Consider the following 22,037-nt stretch of genomic DNA (forward strand, 5'->3'; position numbering starts at 1 on the left):
GTTTTAATTTAGTATTTTAGTGTGCCACAGGGGCATCTCAAAACCAGACACTACTGAAAAATATAGATAAGTTAAAGAGTTCTGATTTATGGAAAAGTATGCTTAAGAAACACTGCTTTGTCTGGATACTGGAGGAGAAGAAAACCAAGTGAGAAGTCTGATGTTTTTGAATGTTTAGACTAATGGGAGATGGCACGACAACATAGCTAACACGATTGTATTATTACATAATAAAGCTCTTCCTTAGGCAACCCTAAATAAGCAGTTCTGCATCTTAAAATATTGAGATGCGTACTGAATATTGTCATACAATTTACCATAGCTTTTATTGGAGTACACTCTTAAGTCCTGAGAAATACATAAATAATTATGTATGAATCATAATGAAGAGAAGAGTTATTTGTTATAATTATTATATTTAGATGGCACCAAAATGTACTAATTTACATACCCTTTGAAAGGTAAAATTAGGTTTCGTTTACTGTAAAGTAAAACGAGAGATGGTAATTGAAACAAACTTTATGATCATTTTATGTACATATATTGATTTTTCTTCCAAATGTTCTTGAACACTGGATTTTTAATAAGATTTATTTACTGAAGTTTTATTGGTAATCATGTGAAATTCCTTTGGTAGGAAAAAGACAATTTTTGTAATTGTTGGTAAAAGAATTGAAGCATTAGGGGGGAAAAAAAAATCTCGTATGTTAGAGATAAAAGGTTAAAGTCCATTGGAATCAGTACCTGGTAATTAAATTTTTCCCATACAACTGCAGTAAAACTTTTGACTAGAATTTCTGCTGTCATTAGGGGCAACAGCTTTTATTGATGCCTTGGGGAGGCTGACCTGGAACAGAGACTGGACAGAGCTAAGATAATAAAGTAGATATTTATTAAAAGGCCTTTAAGGGTACACCTTGGGCAGGACAGTGCCTGACAAGGGCTACACCTAGGATGGACCCAAAATAGTCACAAAATGTACAACCGATCACGTGGTCTCACAGTTTTATAAGTTTTGGTCCATTTGCATATTGAGTTTAATTGTCCAATTATAGCTTCAGGTTATAGAGTCTCATCCTTCTTGTTTTCTCTCTTCAGTTCACCATTGTTTATGCTTTTAGGCCTGAAAACTTGTAACCATTGTCCATAGTCTCCATCTGGGAAAGGATTGGTTTTGTCTGCCTACTCTGTGGACAGAACTTACCAACACTTAATATGAGGCTCAGAACTACACCCCGAGGCAGCACAGAATCTGAAAAACATGAAAGTTAAAACTTAAGGCATCATTATGATATTGATGATGACAATAAAACTGTAGAATGATGCTAGATGATTACTGCATTGTACTCTTCCTGTTGTCTCTTTTGATGCTTGTGTCTGTGGAACAGTTTCTTAGCAAGTGCATCTTTTGTCATTGTTCACAAGAAATAGCCCCTAAAATAACACCTGAGCAAATGAAGCATTCAGTTTTCTGAATATTTCACAGGATTTTTTCTGTTTCATTTTTGCTATGTAAAACCAGTGATATAATTGAATATTTGTAAAATTTCATTACCTTAATGGCTGTGGTTATACGTTTGAAAAGTAATCTTTTAGAGAAGTTAAATTAGAGGATTAGGTGACACAGCTTATTAACTTATTAATTCATTTAAAATTCTAAAAATTAGGCTTAATCTGTAATTGTGATGATGTTAGAAACCAGCTCATTTTAGATCAGTAAGAGTCCTGTTGCACTGCAGTGAATGTCAGTTTTGAGATTAAAACTGCTTAACTTTGCCTTCATTCCCTAATCAGTGCATTCCTCAAATAGGTTTATCTTTTACCTTAGTGGCCTTTTGCACCTGTACTGATTTTTAAAGCTGATGCTTTAAAAGGCTTTCCCAAAGTTAGACTCCATGGGGGTTAGTATACGTCTGCATGGAAAGAGTATTTTTTTCTTTGATTCTTGGCCATGGCACTATTGGAAAATTTTATGTTTAGATTTCAATCTGTTTTCTGTCCTCCCACTTCTGCATGAAAAAATACTTCTAAAAAGAAAGAGTGATTTCTGCCACTTCCCTTGTGGATGTCTGTGACTTACAAACAGTACCTTGTAGCAGAACGATTGCTGCAGAACATGGAAAGACTAAAATTGAGACTGATAGCAGATTATGTCATCATAGGTATGGTTGTATCATCAAGTCTAGATTAAAGTCTTTCCCAAAAATACACTGCAATAATATTTTTAAAGCCCCAAAGCATGGTGCTGTTGAGAACAGAATTGTGAGTGTTTGAGATTCCGCCTCAATGTCATGTTGACCAAGCAACTGACAGTCTCAGGAAGTTTTCCATTCAGTTCTGATGGATTTTCAGTGGCCTACCAAAGATCTTTACGCCATTTTGCACAAAGTCCATGCAATATTCTTGCCTCTGAATCATCTCAGTAACAATTTCATCAACTTGCATCTGAATTCACCTTCCTCATAGTAGCAATCAGACATCTTTCTGCTTCTCTGGTCTGCCCAGCAGACCGAAGTCAATGTTTACTGCTTGAGTTCATGAACCAAATACCTGTCATTATTCCAGGTAAATACTGTCTTCCTCAGAGGTAAACTGCACAGCTGCTTCTAACACCTGGTTTAGTAATTCTTTTTCTTATAGAACTGCTGTTTGCCTCATGATTAACAGAATGGTCTGGAAAATACAGATCTGCCATCTGCATAAAAGAGAGAGCTTTTCAGAGATGACTAAACATCAGTGAAGGAGAAGTTAAAAACTAAAGAAACTGAAGAAAGGCTGAATTTGGTGAAAGTCAAAGGTCATTCATCATCTCAAGACAATCACTTTACCTGACAAATGAGTTCTGGGTAGTTGGGGTCTGTTCCTCTTATATTTGCTCCCTTAATGTACAGCACTGAATTGGCAGTTATCTGTGGTGAACACAAATACTTCAAGAGTCAAAAATATTTACAGCCTTGAGATTTGCATATTACATGTGTGTGTGTGTATATATATGTGTGTCTAGTGTGTATATATATATGCGTGTGTGTGTGTATAAATTTAATTGAATGTTAAAGCCAAATTTTGGAAGAAAGATTTTTTTTCTGTTTTTTAAAGTCAAACCCCCTTACTTTTCAGAGAAATTGCCTTTGAAAGATTTAAGACAAACATTAAAAAGTGTCTGTATTTAATATTTCTGTGACTCTTAACAAGAATATGTATCCAAAATCAGTTCCAGAATATATAGCAAATAGATATCCAAAACAAAGCAAAATTTATTCTAAGAAATTGAAGTGATGAAAACTTTGGAGATATGATATTTCATTCACCATGAGATGCATACTGTGGGAAAGGGCTCTCAAGAGCCAGCAGTTCTTGTTACTTCATTCACCACTAAATTAGAATAGGTATTGGCACTGCCTGTGTTTCTTAAACAGAGATGTTTGTTACAGCTTCTTTTTTTTCCCAGCCGTGATAATCATCACGGAGGAATTTGTTGCTCAATAGCTCTAGCCTTTACACAAATTATAAAATGAAAATGAATTTTCACATAACAGGCACAAGAAATGAGAGTACTGGTGAAATTTCTTCAGCAAAGCACTGGAAGAGGCTGCAGGGTGAAGTGGTTGAGTCACCATCCTGGAGATCTTTGAAAGATATGTAAATGTGACACTTAGAGACATGGTTTAGCAGTGGACTTGACAGTCCTGGGTTTAGTTTGGACTTAATGATGATTTTAAATGTCTTTTCTAGCCTAATGATTCTGATTCTATGGTGATGTCCTCCAGAAGTGATATTTGCAATGTCAGCTTCATTCTCTTTATAGCTGGAGTGGAAGATCACAAGTTTTGTTTTCATGGCTTTATTTGAAATCTGTTTCTCAAACAGAGTAGGATTCCTATTGAGAGTGCACAGAAGGATAAAAAGCTATCAGATCTATATTGGGTGAAATGCCGTCCCAGTATTATCTGAAACAGACCTTCTTGTGTGTGTGTGTGAGTATTTAATATATACTAACTTTCAGCTTTGGATGCACGGGATATTTGGCTCTAGAGGCATATTTTCATGACAAGGCAGTTAATACACAGTTTTGCAGGACTGGGGGTTACAGTGGTTAGTATATAGTCAGCTGTCCACCTTAGTATGGCTTCAACAGACAAAATAGTTTTTAAAAGTGAAAATATATTTTTGTGATGATTTGTTTCCAATTCAAAGCTGTTAGCAATAGCGACAACAATCTAAATTAGTCTGCATGACCTTTCTTAGTCTCCCAAGAATGTAATTATTTATAATAGGGAAATCTATTCCTAGTACAATCAGTAAACTTAACTCTTACCTAAGAGAATATTTGTCACCAGCTCTGTAACCTTGACTGTATTATTTCAAAGATGAGCAAAGTTGTTATTGGTGCTGCAGATGTAAATATGTAAAATCAGCTGTGGTCCTCCTCCAGCAGCTGCTGGTGTCACAGAACGGTTGAGATTGACAGAGATCTCTGGAGATCATGTAGTCCAAAGCCCCTGTTCAAGCAGGGTCAGCTAGAGACAGTTACCCAGGCAGGAGTATGTCCAAACAGATTTTAAATATCACCAGAAATGGAGACTTTGCAACCCCTTTGGGCAACCTGATCCATTGTTGGATGCCCTCACAATACTGTTTCCCTGTATCCAGATCGCATTTCGTGTTTTCATTTGTTCCTGTTGCCTCATCCTGTCACTGGGCACTGTTGAGGAGAATTTGGCTCCCTCTTCTGCATTCCTTCCCATCAGGTGTTCATACCCATTGTACTGTAGGAGAGGCTAAAATAGATGTACCATGTAAATAGGGCAATATATCTTCCCCTCTCTTTTCACTACTATAGAGCTTGTCTTTAGAATGCACCTTTCTATGGTAAAGTTTTTTGTAAAAGTGCCTTAACATCTGGAGTGGTTTCAGTGTAATTATATGGTAAAATGCATAAAATTTTAGAGTAATAAAAATGAGTTAATTGTATTTTTAATCAAAGTGCTGATGTATTTGACTTCTTGTTGGCTAGCAGGAATATTGAATTCCTGGATGGACTGTAACTGCTTGTTAATATTAGTGTTTTGAAATTCAACAGCATTTCACTTGGAGTCTAGAATCTGATTGCTGCCACCCCTGGTAAAGGAGATTGTTGATTTGTTAGTTTAACAAACATCCACAGCTTTGTTAAGTTGATTCCATCTCAGCTAAATGGTCTTACTTCTAATTCACATTTTTTCAGGTACAGACTGTTCAAAATAGGAAATGCTCCTTGCAGGTACAATTTTTTTTATTCACTTTAATCTTCAATTCATGTGTGAACATATCCCAGTTTGATGTTTGTCTGCAGCAGCATGGCTGGGAGTAGGGTTTTGTAGCCATGCTCTCCTGTATCACTTATGGATGGGGAGGAGTTTATAACCACAGAGCCCTGTAGTCACAATACCTTCTTTGTTCACTCTTTCATAAAGAAGAAAGTTGTAGTGAAATTACCCATCCAAAAGGGTCAAGCTGAAGCAATCAGGTATTTCTCTAAGCTGGGTCACTCAGCAACAGTTGTTGAGTACTCTTCAGTGCAAGGATCTGCTGCCATGGATCTGCAGAGGTATTTAGAAACCATGTAAGGTATCATGTGGAAATAGACAAGGAAAATTATAATTCTTCTGTTGGTTACATTGTCCTTAAGGAAAATGAGTGAATTATGCACTAAGTCTTTACACTGATGAAATCCAATTCTGTAGATATTGCTGCATCAGCATAAAAAGAGTAACTTAACACCAGTGAAAATCCCTAAGGCAGACTGACCTTAAGATAGACATTTAACAATATTAGCAATTTTCAAATTGACGGCTGCTGATTATTTTTTATGGCTTAAAAAGACCTTTTTAACAAGTAATGGAGTTGAGTGCTGTGTTTACACTGTATTGTTATATTGTAGTTTGCTACTAATTCATCATTAACAGAAGGAAGAAAACCATAACTGTGTTTTCCAAGACCACTATGCCTGCTAGAAAGGCAAATCACTGTCCTTCCTGTGTGTTTACTACTAAGAGAGAGCCAGAGCCAAAAAGCAGTAAAGCTCAAGATGATTTCAAACAATAAATCCAATAGGATTCAGTAAACATTAGATTAAAAAAAAATTCTGTGGGCTGGCACACTTGGTTACCTCTATGACTAATGATGTTTGAGGAGATTACCAAGAAAGAAAATTGAATTTCACTGTTCTTGGCACTCCTTACAGTTTTTGCTTGCCTCCTTTTTTTTTTTTTTTTAGTCATTGTTGAACTATCAAAATCCAAAATCGACTCTTTGCTGAATTTTGTCTTTAGCGTCCTAATGTTGCTGGGTCAAAGGCAGGAGGATATTTAAGGGCTTTCAGTGGAATTTTTGAGTGTTGTAGTATTTCCTATATTAGTGGTTTTTGGGGAAGGGAACTGCAAGCTGAAGGATTTTTTATCTGTGTATTTAATGGTTCCTAACCATCTAATTTTCTTCTTTATTTGTGTGGAGAAGTCCTGCTACATTTTCAAATCTGCACATCAGCAACAAGGATTAGGGTCTGTCATAGCAGATGTGTGAGGAAAGGATATTGTTTCAGCATAAGGATGGAAGGAATTACTTGTGGTCCTTCTTGGAAGGAATTTGGCAAAGGAAAGGAAGTTTGTCAAATAGAAATTGTGAGGAATGAAGAACAAAGGATATAGCCATTGCTGTGTTCCTCCGAGTGCTGTTTCCTGTCTTCCCACAAGAGCTTCATCCTTTCTGTGGTGTTTCCATTGAAAATATCCAATAGAGTCTGGAGAGGTACCACGTTACTACTCTGAAACAGAGTGATCTGTGTAATCAATTCTATTTCAGCTGCTGAATTTGAAATAAAATGACCATTCTTTGAATGGAGCTAAGAGTCATTCCTTTTGTAAACTGGAAGAAAAACCAGGGAAAAAACCATCAAGTGGTGTTATGTTGCAGTAAACTTTAAACAAAGTATTTTGAAGACAAGTGAAGAGACCAAAGTGTTTGAGTTGCTGAATTGATGGCACCAATATTGTGTTTTCATCCAGGTTGTTTAAAAGCCTTGTGAAGGATGAGTGGGGCTTAGAATCCATTCTTTTTACTGTGCTTGATAGTCTGAATCGTATCTTTAAACTCTGGAGAAAGTATTCTACCAAAATGTCTTCTATTCTGTGATTTCCCTGCATTCCTTCTAGCATATAGTTTCACTTCCATTAAAATATACCTCTTTTTCTATAGACAGAGTTGAATCTTTCACGACAGTCAACTGCAGTCATGAACTGGGCTACTTGAAACAGTGGACATGCGGCCCTATTCTGTGACACCACATGTGATGACTTGGGAATTCTGAGTCCTCAGGAAACTACACAAAATTATGATTTCAGGAACATTAGGGAGGGCATTCATTAAGTGATTGATTGGATGTCCTGAGTAATTTTCTGAACTAAGTGAATTACCAACATTTTTATTTATTTCTTCAGGTAATATGTAGAAACTTTAAGCTTGAGTAATTAGACTCAAAGTAAATTTAAAGAGTCTTGAAGGGCTAAAGCTGTGCCTTTTTGATAAACAAGTTACTACACCAGAAAAGGGTACATTAAGTTTCACTAAATTTCTAATCTTTAACCCAACAGAACTCTTCTAGGACTGAAATACAGCATGGTCTTTTGGACTATTTCATATTTAAATGAATTTGAGAGGTCAGAGCATGTGTTCTACCTTACTGTGGAATGAGCAATCAAATTTACTTCATGTTATACACTTAATAGTGTGTAGTCTATTTGGTCTCCTGCGTAAATTGTAGGAGAGATGGAGAGATTTTAGCTTTAACAGTCCTTCTCTTTTCTCTGGATTCTTCCTAAATGGATGGCCTTTGTGTTGACTTTTTAAAAGCAGAAGAGATCACATCCCTACAAAAAATGTTGAATTAATACCTCCTTACGGGGGAAAACAAAAAAAAACAAAACAAAACAAAAAACAAAACAAAACAAACAAACAAACAAAAAAAAAAAAAAAAAAAAAAAAAACACCCACAAAACACTGGCACAACTATTGCAAAACGTATTTAAAGGGCATGAAATCACTTGCATGTGCATTTGTCACCTGCAAGTAATGGGTCATCCCCTGGGCCTACCCAGTCGTGGGGATACTGGAGGAGCATAAAACAGCACTTTGGGAGATGCTGATGCAGAGTGGAAAATGAAAAACAGAGTGGAAGTTTGTTTTCTCTAAATATGTGGTTGCTCCTGCTCATCCCAAGTACCTATAAGGGACCAGACTTCCCAAAAACATATTGAAGAGTAAAAAACAGTGGGAAGAGAGGTTATGAATAGGCTGCCTTGGGTCTCTTTTGAGATACTCTTTTCAAGCACTAATTCTGTTTTTTTTTTTTCTTCTAATCCTTTCACTAATCCTTTCTTCTCTTTCCTCATCTCTGAACCATTTTAAAATATGAAGCTCAACTGTCAAATGAGAAAAGAAGCAGTTGAAAGCACTTCATTTTTCATCTAACTTTCTTTCTCCTCAGACTTACATCTCAGAAATGTCAGCACTGGTCAGGCAGAAAGGCAGCAATGAGAATGAAGACAGCTCGGATACTGTTTTCTGCTCTTACACTGGCATACTGCATGATTTTCTGGAAAATCAGTTCACTGTTGCAGTTTTCCCCTTATATAAAACAGTAGGGAATAAATTTAACAGATGTTGATTGCTTTCAAATTTTCTGATGAAAAGTGCTACATAAGAGCTAGACAGTGTATCATTTCATGAGTTCTACTGAATCTGTAATAATTTTTCTTCCTCTGTCGTTTTGGGATGCAGAGGAAAATTGCCTGGTTTCCTCGTTTCTCATTTCTTTCCCCAGTGCTCAGGACCCCAGGCCACTGATGTTAAGCAGGAGATGCTTTTCATAGATCTGATTAAGGGTTGGTGAGGTAACAGAGCCTCATGCAAGCATCCCACTGTGCTCTTGAAACTGGAATTTCATTCCTTCTAGTGATGTGTATAGTGTTACATTTATCTTAAAAGTATTCTTTATATATATATTTGGAAAGAAGGGGAGTAATATTAATACTAAATTCTCACTAAAAATACTGCTAAATATGTCACTAAATGGTATTTAATATAATAAGGATTTTTCTAAATAGTCAATGTGTAATTCTCCTAAGATGTTTTATAAACTTGAAGAGGAAGAGGTACAATTGTTCACAAATGTTTCACCAAGCTTGTTTTAAGTCAGTTAAAATTGCCTTTGAGAGTAGAGTTGCACTAAAAAGACGGAGGAGAGATGGAAAAAAGAAACCCCAAAACAGGGTCCTGCTCAGTCTAGAATTTCAGGCAAGAGAGGAAAAGGTCTAGTTATCCAGAGCCAGCTGCATTGTTAAAAGTTCATACTATCACTTTGACATTTAGAGTAGGACTCTGTGTCTTTGTAAATTCCTCTTCGTATTACCAGTGTAGGTCTCTGAACTCAGACCATTTCACAAACCATAACATTTTTGAGTGAGTGATTGATCTGTATTATGTGTCCTAGCCATCAGAAGAATCTTGGGATGTTGCTTGTATAAACTGTAATACAATCTGATCCTGGGCATTTAGTTACAGACTTTCATAGACCTATTGGCGATACTCAGTCCTCCTGGATTTGGGAATAAGGCTTATCTGATACCTTAAAATAAAGGGGGGGTGGGGAGGGTTGTTGCTTAAAAAAAAGAAAAAAAAAAAAGAGCCCCTCATTTTCTCTGTTCCCCCCTTAAATAACTCAACACATCTGGTAACACTGTAGGATCATTGTCCTTTCAGTTCCTTCAAAGCTCATATTGCCTACAATATTTCTTCGGTGTCTAGTTTCCTAAAGGGCAATGTGATTTTTTTTTTCCAGGCTGTTTTTGTAGGTCTTGCAAATTAACCCATATGTATTGCAAGAAAAACCATGACTTTTAATCAGCACCATTTCTAAAGTTAGTGCTTGCTGTGTGTATATGAATATGTATATGAAGCAGTGTTTAAAAAAAAAGAAAACACAACCTTTCTGCTAGTACTCAAAACTAGCATACAAATGTGGTTTTATTATCAAATAAGGCATGCCTAAATGTTAGAATATCTTTCCATTAGGGCTTTTATCATTTGACTTCTTGTCTTCAGTTACAAGAATGATAAAAATTGAAACGAAATCTTTTAATTCAATAAGAATTACATTGAATTTTAGGAAGCAAAAAGAGGAATCAGATACAGATTCATATGCATAGGAAATTAAACATTCAAGAAATTAAAACTTTGTGAGCAACTAAAGAGGTAGCCTTAAGGTGTGCTTATTTGAAATGCCTGCATTTAATTTTACAATGACTCTGAGTATTTTGTTCCAATTAAGACAGTTCATGTGCACAACTTCAAATTTTACAGTAGTTCCAGAGAGACCATGGACTACTTGTTTTACATTCTGGATCAAGTTCAGATTTTTAGGCTTCGCTTCAATAAAATAAAAAGTCTGAACCCTGAAGATAATACAGATTGATAAATCTGATTTAAACATTCCCGTGTTGCAGACTTTCAGTGTATGTGGTACAGCTGAGCCTCAGGCCATGCACTAAATACATCCACAGTGCATTCCCAGGGCACCTGAATACCAAATGATCACGTTTGAAAGGTTACCTTTCTATGGATTCTGACTTTTCTGTATTATCCACGAAGATTAGAATTTTAACAGCTCCCAAGGAGAGGTATTGTGAAGTATTTACTTGGCAGGAAAAAAACAAAACAAAACAAAGCCCAGATGAGGTACTGTCTCATATTCATGAACTGGGATTTATTAGTTCTGTGAACGTCCTTGTGAGAATACACTCTATAGTTCACACTATAGGAAAAACAAGTCTTGTTTTTCATTTGTATTAAAACTTTGATAGAAGAGTTACCATAGTAGAGGTTTTAGCAGAGATGTATCACAGAATATATCTCAGTAAATCCTGAAGTGTTTCACAATTAGCTTTTTGCATAGTTTATCTCTCTGGAAATCTGGCAGTAGCTTTGTTAGTCAATTTGGTGATAATCAAAGATGTGAGGCTTTTTTCCTTTTCTTTTACAGGTTGTGGAACTCATTTCAAGTGCTATTGGTGACTTAGTTCAAGGGATATATTATGAAAACTCAAAATCATCTGAGGTAAGAATTTCACTGGATGTATGTACCTAAGGCATTTGGTGATATTAATGTGTGACTACAGTAAATACAATTACTTTTTCACCTGTTTAAAAGCAGGGAGAGGGAGGAAGACTTGTTAGTCCTAATGGGTTTCAGCAGTAACATCACTGTGACACCTGGAAGCTCTGATAGAAGGTTCTAGAAATGCTCGAGGAGGAACTATTTCATTTTTGTGCTTAATAAAATATTACCATGTGTAATTACCAGGAGCTCTCGGCACATCTTACTACAGGCTTTCCAAATGCTTCCAGAAGTTCCTAGTCAAGGTTCTGTTAGAGGTATTCATTACAGTGTTGTCAACATCATTAATATTTTCATGTCAAACCTGTTGTTTCCAAGCCCAAAGAAGTTTACAAAATGCTTCTTCCCAAACTCAAAACGGGTCCTTTTTTCTGAGTTTTGTCCTGGAGTGCTAGGAGTATAGCACTGTGTTCTTCTCCTTCAGAAGTCACTGTGCACATATTTCAGAAGTCAGCCTGGGCCAAGATAATAGCTGCCAGCATTTTACAGCAAATAATCTTGCATTTCATCAAAGGCAGTTGCAGATATTCTGTGTTATTGTTTGGCAAGAACGGTAATGAAAATTGGTCAATTTAGATGTCGGTATTTTTACTAGAATATTTAAGGAAATTTCTAGAGGCCATTCTTGAAGTAGGCTTGCATGTTGGAGCAAAAAAGAGTATTTTTCGTTTACTATGACTGTGTCTTAACACGTGCAATAAAATCAGTGATTTAAAGTTGCCATAACCTCTGCAGGTTTTATCATAGCAAGTTTTCAGTCACTGATGAACACTGTGTATATGTGAGTATTGATCTTGCAATCCATTGAGGCAGATAGATCCACTTCTAGTGGCATTGTCTCATGTGCCTTGGAGACCTGAGTCTTATGGTTCAGCAGGTGTTGTGTACTGAAACTGCAGCTCTGGTTTGCTATTGCTGTGTTGTCATATGTAACAAAACTGATACCATGCTAAAATGCTATTCTCATGGGCTGCTGCTACAGTAGATGCCTTCCTGCCCAAGCAAACCACAGTGGGCAAGTGGAGAGTGCCACTGGATAACAGCAGGTTCTGAGGGTGCTCCTCCCTTGGACACTCTGTCTCTCCTGCTCTGCAGCAGCTAACTCGTGTCACTAAAACTAACCTTGCTGAGGTGTATCCCTGTCACTTTGACTGAAACCAGTTAGGAAGGGAATGATCACACTGCTGAGCTGAGTGAGAGCCTCCAGCAGGACAGCAGTAATGGCACACTCAGGAGCTGCCTGGGGCCCGTGGCTCCCTGGCATGCACAGAAAGGATGGCATGCCTGGAGTGTCCTCTGGCACCTTTCAGGAGTGGATCCTGGGTGGAAGCGTGGCAGGAAGGCGACGTTGAGAACTTGGCGGTGCTTCTGCACCTGCTGTGTTTAACCCATCCATAAACTGACCTCAGCCTTCAGTGTTGCTCCCAAGGACTGTGCTCAGGGTTATATGCTAAAACAGATGACATCTTTGAGATTTTTGACAAGAATAGTTGAAATGTTGTTTTCCATATTCCAGCAGGTTTCTAAGTACAAGTAGATTCCAGATATATTAAAAAAACATTCATCCACTTTCTACTTTGTCATGTATAGAGGTAAAGCTCTACAGGTTCATCTCAGCAATGGAACTGCATTTTATTGAAACCATGGCCCCTCTGTAAATGAGAAATCTTGTGGACTCATTTGGGTTCCTGCCACTGCAGAAGATCTTAATCTTTTCTTTCTTAGTCATTCTTTTTACTGAAGCCCTCCACACGTGTGGATTGCAAGGGGAAGTGTGAGATAAACTAAGCACAGCTGCATGACATTTACCCTGCCCTGGCCCAGTTACAAATAGCAAAGACTTATTTTGTTTCAGTGACTATTTCTGTCTAAGGAGAGTTGAAAGTACACTGTACCCTTCCTAAGGGGAGCCCAGTTAACTCAAAACACAATTAGTGTGGTGGTGTAATAGAGTAATTTACATGACAGTGTCTGAAGTTCAGCCTTTATAATGGGTAATGTGTGGCTTCTGATGAGACCTACAACAAGGTGTAGCATATGCTTTAATTTTTTCTGTCTAGTTCTCTGAGAAATTCAGTTCCTTGTGCTGAGACATATCCCTGCTGCTCTCCTCGCACTGTTCTGCCCAGGCAGTGTCCCATTCATGTCCTGCACATTTCTTTGGCAAAGATTGGCAAACAGACTCGTTCAGTTGTTGGTCTGTCTTATTTGTGTCCTTTGTGCATCCTCTCTCGTTCCCTAATTGCAATTTGATTGAAACAAAATTGTGAACGACATTTTCCAGAGGTAAGACAAATGCTTTAATCTGCTCCACATCTAAATCTCAAATGTCAAACTTATTTTTCTTTTTAAGAATAGGGCATATGGATGCTAGTAATGGCATTTTCATTGCTGGAAATGTCTTAATTTTTGGAAAAGCAAAAGGATATCTTCTCACCTTGTTTTTTTGGTTTTTTTTCTCTGAGGCAAGAAAACTGTACTTTATATGTTAAATGTCCTTAATGCAGTTGTTTTAAAGCTCTTTAGTACCATAAAATAAACTAACTTAGCACCAAGTTGTTTTGAACTTTGCTGAATGTCTACCTGAATGGTAGGCAGAAAAAAAAAATACAAAAATATCTCTGCAAAGCTAACCTTTCTTCTCTGAGACCGTAAGTTCATGAATTTAAAAAAAAGTTTCAGTCTTCTTCATTTGGATAACCCAGTAGGAAAGTTCAAAGAATCATTTGACCTAACAAGACTGACCTGATTTACTCTTTAATACATATAATGAATGTAATTATTTGACAGCTCCATTACTGTTTTTTTTCCTCTGCACAGTGATGTGCAATCCTACAGCTGTCCCATTTTAGTGCATTCTGTTTGATCATTCTTCATCTCTTCTGCATAGGTAAGTCATTAGATCTGTGTGAAACCAGGAAAGAAAAAGCTAATGTTTAACTTTACATCATTATTTGAAGGGACAAACCAAACTACGAAGTGTAGGCTTTGACACAGCCTGAAGGTTAAGCCTTGTCACTCATGTTCAAAGTAACAAACAGCTACTGTGTTTTAAGATACTGCATTAGCAATATTAAGCTTATATGCTGGACTATAACCTGGAGCTGAAAAGGGTCATATGATAAACTAATGCAGTTTTCTGTGCTAAATCCCCTCTCAGCCCAAAATTCTGCAAGTGAAGGACATTCTTCCCAGTTCCATTTGCCTTCCCTAAATCTAGGTCTAATTTGGGAGTAAAAAGCAGGTGAAAATTGTCTAGTCTGGCCTTCAGTTGTGGATCATAGTTATCTGTTTTAACAGAAAAAAATCATTGCTCTGAGTCTCTGTTTTCAACTTTTAGGAGGCTGAAGGCTTCTAACATGTTTACCAACTCAGAGAATACTGTCATATTTATAAACCCCCTCTCTTTTAATATTCCAGATCATTTAACAAATACTAAGGGGGGGTTACTTTAGTATTCCTGGCAATTCACTGAACAGGAGTAAGAGACACAAGGAAGCTCAAGGTCAAACAGCAGAGTCAAGAGAGGGACTTCAGTGTGTTGGCTCTTGTGCTTAACCTTCCAGAATGCTCTTGTAATCTTAAAGCATGAGGGACTTCGAGGGGAAATAACTTGGTAGGGTTTTGGTGATTTTTTCTTCTCTTCAGAATATCTAACTGATGATAAATGTGCATTAGCAAAGCTCATTATAGTGTTAAAGTGGGGCTATTATGTAAGACAGGATCATTCCCAACATGTTCCACTGATGGCCAGAAGAGCTGTTAGGAATTTTTGATGCATTTTTGTGAAAGCTGTGCATAATATATAAAACATGTTTAAACAATAAAGGCATTAATAGCAAGTACTCATTGTATCAAGCAGTGAATTAACAGGTATTTATTTTAGACCACTGTAGGGTTTTTAAATGAAAATTAGTTTATTTTCTGGGAAAGGATGGGCTGCATACAGTGAGTTGTGCCTATGCTTCTTTGATGTTTGGTCCTGGCCCTGCTTTGTGGGTTATTTTTGGAATACTGCACATGTCCCTCAACTGGACTGCTATGAGTCTGTATTATAAGTAAGGGATTTGTTTGTAATTTTATTATAAGAGGTAAATCAAATATATTTTGGGTCATGTAAACCACCTTTTAGCAGGGCAGCAGAGCCAGAGTTTTCACTTTTTTTAAACAAATGTTTTTGTTGCAAGACAAAAGAAAAACATAAAATAAGGAATTTGAGTAAAGAGCATCTGTGAAAAGAGCAGGAAAATGTGTTGGGGGAAAAGGAGCATAGCTAGAAAGAAGGCCAGTGTTATTTATTTACTGCTTTTGTTCTTTTAAATACTAATTTTTTCCTGAGAGATTTAAAAGTAACAGATGTGAAGAGATATTAATCTTTATGATAAGTTTACAAACTTTTTCTTTTAAACCCGGGTGTTGTTTTTTTACAGTGTCATGATAAAAGTAGTCAGTAGCTTGCTTTATTGACCCATTTCCAGACACCCTTGTTCCTCCAAAAGCAGTGAAGACAGGTATTAATAGACCAATAAAACATGCCCTGTCATGTTCAGCAAGTATGAATACATCTGCTGAAAGCTTATGTGAACCATGTGTGAAATGTTTTACAGAGTCTTGCTACTGGTAGAGTGATTCACAGTTGCATTGGATTTTATTAATGTAAGATAGAAGTTCTTGAACTACCTAATTTAAAACTTTGAATATGCAATATGAAATTATTTCTGTGTTAGTCTGTGGATTTTTTGCCCATTGAGAACTGAACTAATGTTTGATATAAATGATTCAGATGTTTGGATCATTTTGTGCAACAGCAGATGATTAAGAAAGAGCTGCCATGGTATGGATATAAATGAAGGGCTCTGTTACAAACTATAGCTAAAGTTTAAAGTCTCCGACTTCTGCTTCTTCTTGGTTTTGCAAATGGGTTAGTACACTTTTAAGACATGTTTTTCAGTCATATTTCCTTAATACATTTTTGGCTGGGCCTCATCTAAGAATCTTCTTTAGTGAGATAATTCAAACTGTGCTATTTTAAGTGTTGCTTTTGTACTGGGGATCCTTGGTACTATCACTAAGGGCTGCCCTTCCTGATGGTTATGATCACATATTTTGTCCCACAGTTTCATTTTCTAGAAGTTTTTTGTTTCCTGAGGTGATTGTTTTAAACACAGTTTAAATTATGGAAGTAGTTTAATTAAAAAAAAAAAAATCTCAACTAGACAATCTCTAACAAGACAGTAATTCACCTTGCCAATAGTAAAATGGGAGCACCCTCAGCTGTTCTTCATTCCTCATTGAAAATGATGATTGACAGAGCTGGATTTGGATATTTTCCCTGTGCTCTCATGCTGACATTATGCAAACTGTCTGGAGTTGTCTATTTTCTTCCAGTGATGGTGAGGGGTTCAGCTCTCTTCATCCACCACCACCTTCCACAGTGACAGCATCAGGAGTGCTTGTGATCTGCACCCATTTCTTGGTGACAGAGTTTGTGAATGACGTCAGTTCACAGGCATTAGTTAATCAAATGTCTGAGCACTGTCAACTACAACTAGAATTCATTTGACTTTAGAGAGTTTTTTATAAGAAAGTCTTATAAAAAGACTTTTAGCTGGCTCCTTCTGGGCCAGCTAATGTCCACTTTTATACCCACTGCTGACAAAACAAAACAAAGCTTACAAAGCAGGGAAAATTTCTCTAGAAGTAGTAAGAGTTGTCATGATATCAGATTTTATGGCCTTTGCAATCTAGAACTAGTTTGGGTTTTCCCTTGATGTTTGTAAAATAGTGTTTAGATATTGTCCTACATACCCTTGTAAGAATGCAGTGTGGTTGGCAGGCACTTTATGTATAACATGAGAGTTAAGCTTGGGAAAAAATGGCATTGTTGGAAAATTTTGCTGGAGAAAGGATGTGTCTGCCTCTGTCTTAAGCAGCAGAAGCTTTAGGGGTATGTGGTCATAAGAAGTTCTGTGATTAAAATCAGCTATATTCTGGCATTTGCAAGTTCGTATGCTAAAGCATATCCATATGGACATAAAGCCTTTTTACGACTGGCTTGTTTCTGTAGCCCAGAGATTTACAATACTTATGTTTTCAAGATTTCAGTCTCCAAATATGTGTTCAGTTCTTGTGGGTTTTTTGACATTAGATGCTCATTTTAGGTGCTTGAAGCTTTTACATAATGTTCACGTAGTGGGCAGTAACTTTTTCTGCCATCATTTTCAATCCTGTTAATGGAATTCAAACTTGTTTAGGAATATATTTTTGTAACAAATCATAGAATTAATTTTCTTCTATACCTTGAATTGCAGTGACTGTTTAAGCTTCTTCAGTTCCTTCAGTTGATATTGGATAATGTCTGCATTGCTCTTGCTGCGCAAAGGCTCCAGAAAGCAATAATTTTCAACATGGATCTTCTGAAAGATTTCGTTAACCTCAAAATTGTTTTGGGATACCTTTTTAGAGTATTTTTTTCTTATTTGGATGTAAAACAAATGATTATAAAAATCACTGCCAATTTTCAGTATCATCCAGCGAATTTTAGTAAATACTGTTTTTTCACTGAGCAGATTGGTTGTTAAGGAAAAGATTGTGTTTCATCTTCCGACAGCTCCTGATCTTAAATTTAAAATAAATTGACCTATATCTAAATGAAAAAAAAAAAAGAGACTTGATATATGGGAAACTACTTGAATTAAATGCTCATTTTGACATTTTGCCAGTCATGGGAATTTGCACATGCTCTGGGCTGAATTAAGATATTAAAACAAAAATACAGAAAGAGAGGAAAGTTTAGGCTTGACTTTGTAAGTTGTCGTATGCATAACAGCAAACATGTGGTTTCTCTGTTCTTCACTTTCCTTGTATAACTTAATAGTATGTCTGAAAGCAAAGGCATTTTGATACAGCTCTGTGTTACTTGGCATTGCAGAATTCTCCTACTTTTTCCATTAGTCTCAAATTATCCTCTCCCTTGTAACACAGCACTTCTGGGTGATATCCATAAGGGAGGAAAATTAGAGCTGAACGGATGGATTCTATTTCATTTGTTACTGATTTCATGACAGATAATACCTTGCTAGAAAACTATAGGGTCACACAGTATTACTTGCTCATTTCTAAGTAATTTAATTGACATCACTTTGAGGGAAAAGGTTTGTTTTATGAGAGAGGTTTTTATATTACTCTTTTAAAGAATATCTTTTGGCTTACTGTATGTTACAGATTTAGCTGAATTGAGAAATTACAAAATTTTTAACATTTTTGTGCTTTATTTTTTTCTCTGTATCTTTTCGTTATTGATTTTATTTTTTCTAAGCAAAACTGCTGAGATCTTTTCTGATTTTGGGGATGTTTCTCCCCCTCCTTAGAGAGTACCTAAAGGCATGACAGTATGTGAGACAGATTAAAGTAATGTCTAGCTTTGAAGACATGAGTGAATTAGTGGCATATTAACACCTTATGAGCCAAAGGAATGACAGCTGAATTTGGATTTTGGGAGAAAGTATTTGATTTGTGTTAATTAAAACACTGTGGAAAGTAATCCAAATAAATACTTTGGATACAAAAGATTTTGAGATGGGTTGAGCATCTCTGACCTTACAGTCAAGGTGGTAAAGTTCAGTAGAGGCATAACTGAGATGCCTCTATCAGCCTCTGAGAAAGTTAATTAATCCCTGACACTTCTAAATCACAATTCTATTTTTTTAACACTTTCAGTCACTCCTCACCCTTAATGTGGGAGCAGAAGAGCTACAAGTCCTCTCTCACAGCCCTTCATTTTTTCAGTGCAGTCTGTAATTTTCAACACCTGTTAGAGTTTTTCCCTTGACTACAAAGGACAAATTGTAGGGACTTCTCAAGTTTGTTTGGGATTGTTGGTTCTTGGTAACTGGGAAAGGGCTGAAGTGCAGGTGTACTCTGGGGCAGAGCAGGGGGGTGGTTGCTTTTTGGAGTTGTTTTGAAGTTTTGGTTGTGAGGGGTTTTCTCCCCAGTCCCTCATGAGGGCTATCGTTGGCTGTTAATGTTCAGTGTGATGCTGCAGTAATTAAAAAAAGATTTGTGTTGAATCTGTTGACAGCTCCACATATTTTGCATTGTACTTTTTGAGAAGAGAATGGAAAAGGTTTTTGTTTGAAGTTGCTAATATATTTATTCTGATACTTTTCCTCTATTCATCCCTAAAAGAATTTATTTGGCACCATGGCGCCCAGTGTTCTTTTTGTTTTGTTACTTACCACCCATTACTCACCTGTGCCACACTATTAACTTCTGTGAGCTGACATGTGTAGTTCTGGTGTTTTCATGTTAGCCTTTGTTTCATTTTCAGGAGAACTGCCTCACAGATGATATTGGCATATCTAGGTGGAAGGAGCAGGTTTTCCTGTCACACAGTGCCTTGCTGGCAAAGAGCTGCCAGGCTGCAATGGAGCTAGCAAAGCACAGCGCTGAGATCCAGGACATGGCATTCCAGTATGGGAAGCATATGTCTATGAGTCATAAGGTACACCTTTTCCTTTTGTTCTGGGAGCTTAAGCATAGAAGGAAAGGCTTGTAAGACGTGTTGCTCGTGAGCTCTGTTGTATACTGTATGACTTATGATGTAGACTTTAGCCAGCCGGTGAGTATTGAGAAATTTGACTGCTGTATGAAGTGAGATGTTTGCAGAAACTGTTGGTATGAACAGAGCTTGTGAACCACCAAAATGTAATGAGCAATGGAGCTCATTACATTAAAGGCTCTGTTAACGTCCTTCTAGCACATCTTTCTGCAGCAGCTTAAAACTTTACCTTCTCTGCTCCTACATTATTCCTAAATCAAATGTCCCATTAACAGGAGTTGCAGGAGGAAACATGTCATAGAGTGTGTTGAATTGGAAGGGATCCACAAGGATCATCAAACCCAACTCTTGGGCCTGCACAGGACCATCCCCAACAGTCACACCCTGTGCCTGAGAACATTGTCCAAACACTTCTGAACTCTCTCAGGCTTGGTGCTGTGACAACTTCCTGGGGAGCTTGTTCCAGTGCCAAACCCCTCTCTGGGTGAAGAATCTTTTTCTAATATCCAACCTAAACCTTCTCTGGCACAACTTCAAGCCATTCCCTTGGGTCTTGTCACTGGGCACACAGAGAAGAGATCAGTGCCTGCTGCTCCTCTTCTCCTCACATCTCCTCAAGGATGTTGAAAACCGCAGTGAGGTCTCCCCTCAGTCTCCTCCAGGCTGAACAAACCAAATGACCTCAGCTGCTCCTCATACAGCTTCCCCTCAAGACCCTTCATCATCTTTGTAGCCTCCTTTGGACACTCTCTAATGACTTAGTGCCTTTGTTTATATTGTGGCACCCAGAACTGCCCCCAGCACTGGAGGTGAGGCTGCCCCAGTGCAGAGTAGAGTGGGACAATCCCCTCCCTTGCCCAGCTGGTGATGTTGTGCCTGCTGCCCCTCAGGACACAGTTGGCCCTCCTGGCTGCCAGGGCACTGCTGATTCATGTTCAACTTGTCATCAGCCAGGATGCCCAGGTCCCTTTCTGCAGCACTGCTTTCCAGCCTCTCGTTCCCCAGTCTGTACATGTGTTGGGTCTTGGCTGCTGCCATGCAGAGATTTGTACTGTGAGGCTCAATTGTCTGCAGCAGCATGGGCTGAGCCATATACCCTCTGAATAAACTGCTGTGGAGGGAACTTCCATAGAGGGCACCTAGAAGATAAGGAGGGAGGTCACCACATCTGGACAGGAGCATCCTACACCTCTACAGCAGTAGCATTTCCTGGACAAGGTCTCTGACCTCCACTAGAAGACATTGGGTCTGCAGCTAGAGTTAGTCCAGAGGAAAATACAGATCTGCTTCTGCTGTATTGCATCACTTGTAAGGTTAGATGTAGCTTGAGACAGGCAGACAGACCTCCCATCTGCTTCAGCTGAGTTGATTTATGCAGTTTCTAGTTCCTACAGGAGAAGGAAGTGGTTTTATAAAGCACAGTTTTACTGCCACAGAAATGCTACTATATGCTATTACTAGGTACAATTCTACCAGTAAATTACTTCAAGTGCAGTTATATCCTTAATATTTTGTGTATGCTTTAATATTAATATATTCACCATTGACACATAGTTGTGTATTAAGGATTGCATAATTTTCATAGAGAGCTCCTAGCTATGTAGCATTAACTTTGTCAGAAGGAAGGTCATACTGTATCTGCTTCCTCAGGTACTCAAAAGTAGAATGTAGTACTCTGCACAGATTTAAACCTGATCTTCTTCCCACCAGAGACTGGATCATTCTCTCCTTTATATTTTGTCTGTTTCTTGCCACTCCAGTCTCCTACCTGGCTGTGTCCCATGGCTTGCCCAGTTCTGCAAGCTGTCCTTTATCTGTATCTTTGCAGACTCTGTACATGCTTCTCTTTGCCACATCTTTCCACCACTGCAAGGCTTTCAATATCTTTCTATCCCTCCCCCAAACTTGAAAAAGTGCAACTACAGTGCAAGTGTCAAAGTAGGAAGTGGCGAGTAGGTGTAGAATCAGGATGTGGACCTCAATTTGAGAAGTGGGTGGATATGCATCAACTGTTCCTGGGAACTGAATTGTGTGTGTTCTTCTTTTTCAGCTACATTCGGACCTGCAGCCATTTGTTAGAGAAAGTTCTAGTGACACCATAGCCTTCAGTTTGAATTCTGCTCCTGCAATCCTTCATCAGGAATTCCGTGGAAGGGAGGCATGGCTTAAACAGATTAGAGAGGTAAAATAAAGCACTGTTCATAATTTCCTGGTTTTGCCATGTGTTCATTTCTTCCTATCTATACTTTCAATCTGCAAAGGAACTTA

The 22,037-nt window shown here is 37.7% G+C and overlaps 1 protein-coding gene across 1 annotated transcript in view; it reads left to right on the forward strand.

The window, feature by feature from the left end:
- Window positions 1–22,037, forward strand: part of PDSS2 (decaprenyl diphosphate synthase subunit 2) — a gene marked incomplete at its 5' end in the record, with an annotated part of 113,405 nt that overhangs the window by 75,722 nt on the left and 15,646 nt on the right. The window contains 3 exons of the mRNA XM_083857722.1: window positions 11,075–11,149; window positions 19,539–19,712; window positions 21,820–21,951. Of these exons, the coding sequence (XP_083713848.1) occupies window positions 11,075–11,149; window positions 19,539–19,712; window positions 21,820–21,951 (381 nt within the window). The remainder of the gene's footprint in view (window positions 1–11,074; window positions 11,150–19,538; window positions 19,713–21,819; window positions 21,952–22,037) is intronic.

This window comes from Zosterops lateralis (genome assembly GCF_965231275.1).
Source record: "Zosterops lateralis genome assembly, chromosome: 3".
NCBI lineage: Eukaryota > Metazoa > Chordata > Aves > Passeriformes > Zosteropidae > Zosterops > Zosterops lateralis.